We start from the raw sequence: 6,000 nt of genomic DNA, 5'->3' as shown, positions 1-6,000 counted from the left end.
GACTAGACAAGAAGAAAGGCACACCACTAATAACAAATCACCTATTGACATCTGCTTTTCAAACAACCGTTCATAGGTTCGGACTTGATCCACAGCAGCAGCTTCGGCTCTACACTGTAGCCGCCAAGACCGTATGCGACGAGCTCTCTACAATACCAAGCCTACTCCGACCGTACCAGACAGACTTTCATATGAATGGTTTTACTGGGAGGTCTGGAAGGTCATCTACCGGGAGTGTATGTCACCTTTGTTGCGCCGCAGCCTTCGTGAGCAATCCGGTTAACATTCGTCTAGGCGGGCGCTAAGCTCCCCATTTCATTCGGGGATCTGGCTGTAGAGGGCGCGTTCAAGCTGGACAAAACAGGATGGTCCGAGGAGTACAAAATGTACTATGAATGACGCCAAGGTCTTGAGAGTAAAACGTCAATGCCCAATCCCTTCACGGCTCCCATCTCTCAGGCTCCCGCTACCGGGAAAAAAAGACCGACGCCTGACACTTCGATGCTCGACGATCCCCCTCCCGCTAAGCGGGAGTGTACACGACCACCTGTTGGTTCAAAGGCAAACCACAACGGCAAGCGACTTTACCTGGCAGAGATCGAGATGGCAGTTGAGGAGCACCGGGAGGTGGGAGACAGTTTCACTTGCAAGGATTGCTGCCAAGGATGGCTCGGTCATCAGGGCCGAGATCAAGATCTGCCCTCCTTAGGCATTGTTGGACATGTACAAGATGCGGAATACTACATCGATATCTAGTGTGGATTTGCATGGCGACCTGTAGCTGAATTGTAAGGCACAAAGTGGAGGTAATCCTGAACTGTCACACATAGCGAATAGATCAATGATCACCTGGGAATTGTGTTTAGATAGCCAGAGGGGTAGAGAATCAAGCCAGTCCAATCATCCTCAAACCTCTGTTTCCGAAGTATTCAACTGAACATCATTGGTGTCTAATTGGAAGTCCATATGAAAGTATCATATCAAGCTTCTTGACAGAAGCTTGGGTCGCGGACAACTACCGGGGACAGGTCTATGGGCAGCTGAGAGCTCTTGATAAGATAGTGACAGGAGAAACTTGTGCAGCTTGCCCACCTACAGGGCTGCAAGTCAATAACCTTCCCTGCCCGCCTTGGCTTGATGTTTTCAACCACCAACCAATCATCACGACTGCGAATGTCGTGAGTCACTGTAATTCCACTTCCAAGTTTTTTTCGTTCTCAAGGCTCTGTGTCATATTTTCTTGATGTATCACTTTGTACCTTCGCTATTTCGACAACAACAAAGAGTCGCCAAAATGCATCCGATCCTCGAAACAGATCTCCTTGCTCTCTTATCTGCTTGTCAGGCCCTCAAACCCGCGTGCTCAGACGACACCAATGGTGGAGAGATGCGAGCCCACACATCAGCACCACAGCGCTCGAGTCGATGGCCAGGCTCTTTCTCGGCGCCACTCTGAATGGGACACTGGAGCCCGACCAGTCCAACAAAAAAGTTCGTCGAGAGCACCAAAGTCGTCTTCGACTACTTCTACTCAATCTTTTTCCAGCGGGACCCCAAGACGGTGACCTACAGCGGTCTCTGCTACGAAGTTTGGAATGCGTTCGCCCGTCCTTGTAAGTCTACGATGGTTTTCTTCGGTTTGGTTGCGCTCAGGGCTGACGTTTTGAACTCAGGATGAGAAGGAAGGTGACAGCAAGACATTTGTTCGAGAGCTGCGAAGCGCTGGTTTCTCCTTTGAATGCAAAACACAGACCCGTGACGAGAACAGTCCTGTTTGCGAGGAATACAAAATGTACTATGATCACCTCAGGGAAATTTGAGAGGCGCAACCCGCATCTCTGCCGAGGGAGACTGCGAATGGTGATTCCTTCTGGAACGCGGGTGGTGGAGCTTGTTGTTATTCCAAAGGGTGTGCATGGTAGCGGAGGCCAGGTTGTGGAGGCAGTGGTTGAGCCGGATGTCGAATGCCCATCTTCCAGCCCTGGGGTCTCGATCAAGCAAGGAGCTGTCAATGGAGGTCTAGAATTGCCGGAGAGGTACTGGAGTGTACAGCTTCAAACGCTAGCTGGGCAAGAAGCCCCTTTTGTCTACACAGATTCAGGCAAATCATTCAAAGCAGGCCCGCTTCAGGTTTGCTGGCCCCGAGCTCATTTCGTTGCTTGCTTTGCCATCGCACTTGATGCCATATGATTTTCGGGGAACAAGAAATTCAAAAAGCAGACAGCAGAGTTCTATTGCCAACGATATACTTGGTGCATTCTAGGGCTCCTAAGGGTGGCATGACCCCGACAGTTACCTACCTACCCTCGCAATCTAGGCAGCGTTTGTGCCCTGCTAGGAGTTTGGACCAATCCTAGCTTTCCCCTGCCACTACAGTTCTTGCTTGACACTGGTGAAATAGAGAGCAACCGCCAAATCGGTCTTCTTGATCAGACCTTTCCCCTTGTTCCGCGCAGACTCCTTTCTCACTCGCAGAAGCCTGCTTTTTCTCCCGAGCGATCAAGCTATTACTCTTCCTGACTCTCTCAAGTCTATCACCATCCCCAAGTCGATCATCATGGGTTGCCACGAGAATGTCAGCAGTAAGTCGTTGTTGACCCCTTGCGAGATAGGTACTCATCCTCCTTTACCTTTCCCTCAAGAACTCAGCTAACCCTCGTTCTCTTCCCTCCCAGTCGATTATCGTTGTGTCAACACCAGTCACAACCACTCCCAGCCCCCTCCCTTCAACCTCTCCAAAGCCTACCGCGCCTCCGACTGGGCCAACGACAAGCCCCGCGTCGAGAATTATCTCCACACCAGCGACCTGACAGGTGCGACCAAAATGCTCAGGATCCACCACGATCCCAAGACCCAGTTCCCCCCCGATGTCTACGACTGGATCGTCAAGATGTACCCCAACCCCTACAAGCCCGCCGGCACAGTCTACAACTACCTCGCCAAAGTCCTCACGATCAACACCCCCGACGTCCAGGATTACAGCGGTTTCGAGGGGCTCCAGCTGAACCTCATGGTGGTCGCCGTCGCCCATGACTCCCCCGTCATCGAGGTCTACTACGAGATCTGTCGCCCGATGGAGAATCAAGCCAAGAGGGAGGAGATGCGGAAGCGCGGGCTTGCCTGGGCCAGACCCTTGATCACCGACGAGGCGATTGGGTGTTCCTGGCTGTCGATCACCGAGGAGAGGGAGTTTCTCGAGGTTCGTGCCGCCCACAAAGTCAGAATCACGGGCACGCCCGAGGGGGTTCACGCCTTGTTCTACGACATGTTGATCAAGGTTCGGGAGAGCAATGGGATGATCATCAAGATGGCCATTGAGCTGTCGAGGGAGTTCACCAAGGGTTGAGTTTGGAGCCCGAGGAAGAACGGGATGTAAGAATGAGGAACTGCATGTACAATACCACCTGAAACCTTTCCTGGGTGGGTACGGCAACTTGTATTCAAAGTCTTGGACTCGGGGACTACAAAACCCGTCAAGAGATGTTTACAGAAGTCAGATACCTTATCACAATCAAACCCAGTACCAAACAATACAACAAAGGATCACCCCAAGTTTGGAATTTTACTTTGTTTGATTGCACGTGGCTAACACTACTCAAGATCTCGGTTCTCCATGAGTCCATCATGTATCCCATATCCCTACACCGTCCTAGTGGAAGTCCATCTGCCACACGGCTCTCGCGCTTACTCTGTCCAGAGCATCATTGGTTAGCAAGATGGTCGACCTGGAGCGAGCAGAGAGCAAAGCAGTAACTTACGGAGCTCGAACTGGCCGCCGTTGTTGGTGATGCGCTCGGCAAGGTTGACGTCATGCCAGTTGACATCGCCGTTCATGTTGGTGAGACCGGCACGGAGAATGGGAACGTTCTCGTCACCCTCCAGCTGGAAGGTGATACCCTCGGCGCTGGCGGCGAAGTCACCACCCTCCCACTCAAAGAGGCCTGCGGAGACAAACCGTCAGCAACTGATAAAAGGCAAGCTACATGGCCGGGAGACAGGATGGGACCTACCGTCGTTGTTGCCAAGGACGGTGTTGAGGTCGAGCTCAGCGTCAACCCACTCGCCCTCACCGTTGTCGAGACGGGCACGGAGGATGTGGCCGTCATCGACGCGGATGTCCTGGGCAGAGAGATGGAAAGACATGGTGTCTGATGTGTGCTTGTTATGTTGGTGAAGAGTGTTGATTTGGTGAGTTGGTTTGGAGGTTGGAGATGTTGAGATGGAAGTTCTGGAAGAGTGGCAAGAGCGGGAAGGTATTTATGCTTGTTTCCTAGCTACCCTACCTGACCCAAGAGAGGGAGGGGGGGGGGGGTCATCCCCACCGGGGCTCCATTCAGCGGTATGTGCCGCATATCCGAACGAGACCCGTGTCTTGTTCTTGCTCGCTGCGGAGGCCTCAGCTGGTTAACCTCCACCTTCCATTATTGCAGGCGGGTGTTGTTTGGAGAGAAATGGAAATCACGCGATGAATCGATGCCCTTGGCGAGGGGGTAAAGGGGGGGATGGCGGAGGAGGGGCGAGATGACATTGTGGAGCAGACAACAAATTGCTTGGCGGAGGGGTTCATAGTTTCATTGTCTGGAGAGATGGCAAGCGCTTGTCTAAGATATCCATCTCTTGGGCCGCATAAGAGGGGGGTGGCCAAGAGGGCACTGAAGAGACGCAGGCGAGAGACCACGCAAGCAGAGTGGCGCCATGGCTGTTGGAAGAAACGCAGTTGGGCTTCAGATATCCAATGGCGCCGGCGCGAAGGTTACGCTACGTCGTCTGGGCTGCGGGCTGGGCGGGAGTTGGCGGGAGGTGATGCAGTTCTGTGGATTCTGTGGGTTCTGGACGTTTTGTGGAGTTCCGAGTTCCGACTCAACCCTCAAGGTGCCCAACAAGGAGCCCGCTGCGGCCTGGACACGACCTCATCTCTAGGTATCCAGACATTCCCAAACATGGATTACGCGAGTTACTGGAAATGTTTGGTCATTTCTCCCGCGCGGCTAGCCATCATGTCACCATGTCGTCTTCGTTTGGAAATCACGGAATCTCAGTTGCGACACCCACTCATGTTGCTCGGCATCCAGCTCCGACAGGAGAAGGGGTTAACGGGGACGGCGGCCTCTCATCCACTTTGCTCCTCCCCATTACATTCGTCGCGATATTGAGCTCGTCCTACCATGACGTCACAGCTGAATGTTTGCATTTGTCGCACGGGAAGCTGCAGATGCAAAGCCGTGGAGTCGTGAAGATGGTCGTTCTTGACACTCATGCCAGGAGCTCTCAGCCGGTCATCTCATGTTGACAAACCGCTGACCAACCGCTTTTTCAGTCCCGACAACTGCGAAAGCTGCCTAGACAGTCCTCCACCATGAGACTTGAGTCGCAGCCTTGTCGTCGCAAGTGGCGTTGTAGGACCGATACAGGCATTGACTGACTTGAGAGGTGTCGAGATCCTATCATAAGGGGATACTTGTCTGATATTTATACTCGAAAACGCCTCTCATCTATTACTCCCAGCCCAGATCTTATTTGTCGTCCTCACGATAGTCACTTTCCTCCAGCATGTTTCGAGCCTTCTGATTCATGCACATACGTTTGTATTCACAGCGACTTCAGATGCCAGTTGACTTCGGGAGATATTCAACGAGCTCAGAACATCCAGCAGCTTTATTGAGGCAAATATGATCCTGAAGTAATGGATACGGGGTACGGCTTTCGAATTGCCAGTAATCATGACTTGCGACACTAGCTATTCACCTACACTTCATATCTCAGCACCGGTAAATGTCAATTTCATTTTATAAAGAAGCTCTTGCTTATCATGTTGACTGAACAAAAACAGTTCCCTGTTCGTGGTTTACCCATGGACCTTTATCAGCGGCGCGTGGATGATCAACCCAAGCTTGTTGATTTGAGCACCGTACGAAAATATGAACTAAAAGCTATAAGTAGGGTGCTCAGCCAGCGCTGAGTGGATGATCTCGCTTGTACCCTTCTATATCGGGTGTCCTG

At 52.1% G+C, this 6,000-nt stretch overlaps 2 protein-coding genes across 2 annotated transcripts; one reads left to right on the top strand and one right to left on the bottom strand.

The window, feature by feature from the left end:
• Positions 1–2,557: 2,557 nt before the first annotated feature.
• Positions 2,558–3,346, top strand: PODANS_5_2355 (uncharacterized protein; the record flags this gene model as incomplete). Its single annotated transcript, XM_001904051.1, has 2 exons — positions 2,558–2,582; positions 2,676–3,346. The coding sequence occupies 2 exons, from the start codon at positions 2,558–2,560 to the stop codon at positions 3,344–3,346; spliced, it is 696 nt and encodes a 231-aa protein (XP_001904086.1).
• Positions 3,347–3,684: 338 nt separating this feature from the next.
• PODANS_5_2360 (uncharacterized protein) lies at positions 3,685–4,143 on the bottom strand (the record flags this gene model as incomplete). Its single annotated transcript, XM_001904050.1, has 3 exons — positions 3,685–3,689; positions 3,759–3,941; positions 4,011–4,143. The coding sequence occupies 3 exons, from the start codon at positions 4,141–4,143 to the stop codon at positions 3,685–3,687; spliced, it is 321 nt and encodes a 106-aa protein (XP_001904085.1).
• Positions 4,144–6,000: the final 1,857 nt, after the last annotated feature.

The sequence above is a fragment of the Podospora anserina genome, chromosome 5, assembly GCF_000226545.1.
Source record: "Podospora anserina S mat+ genomic DNA chromosome 5, supercontig 1".
Lineage (NCBI taxonomy): Eukaryota > Fungi > Ascomycota > Sordariomycetes > Sordariales > Podosporaceae > Podospora > Podospora anserina.
The sequence above is the reverse complement of the archived record's forward strand: the minus strand, read 5'-3'. Positions and strand labels throughout refer to the sequence as shown.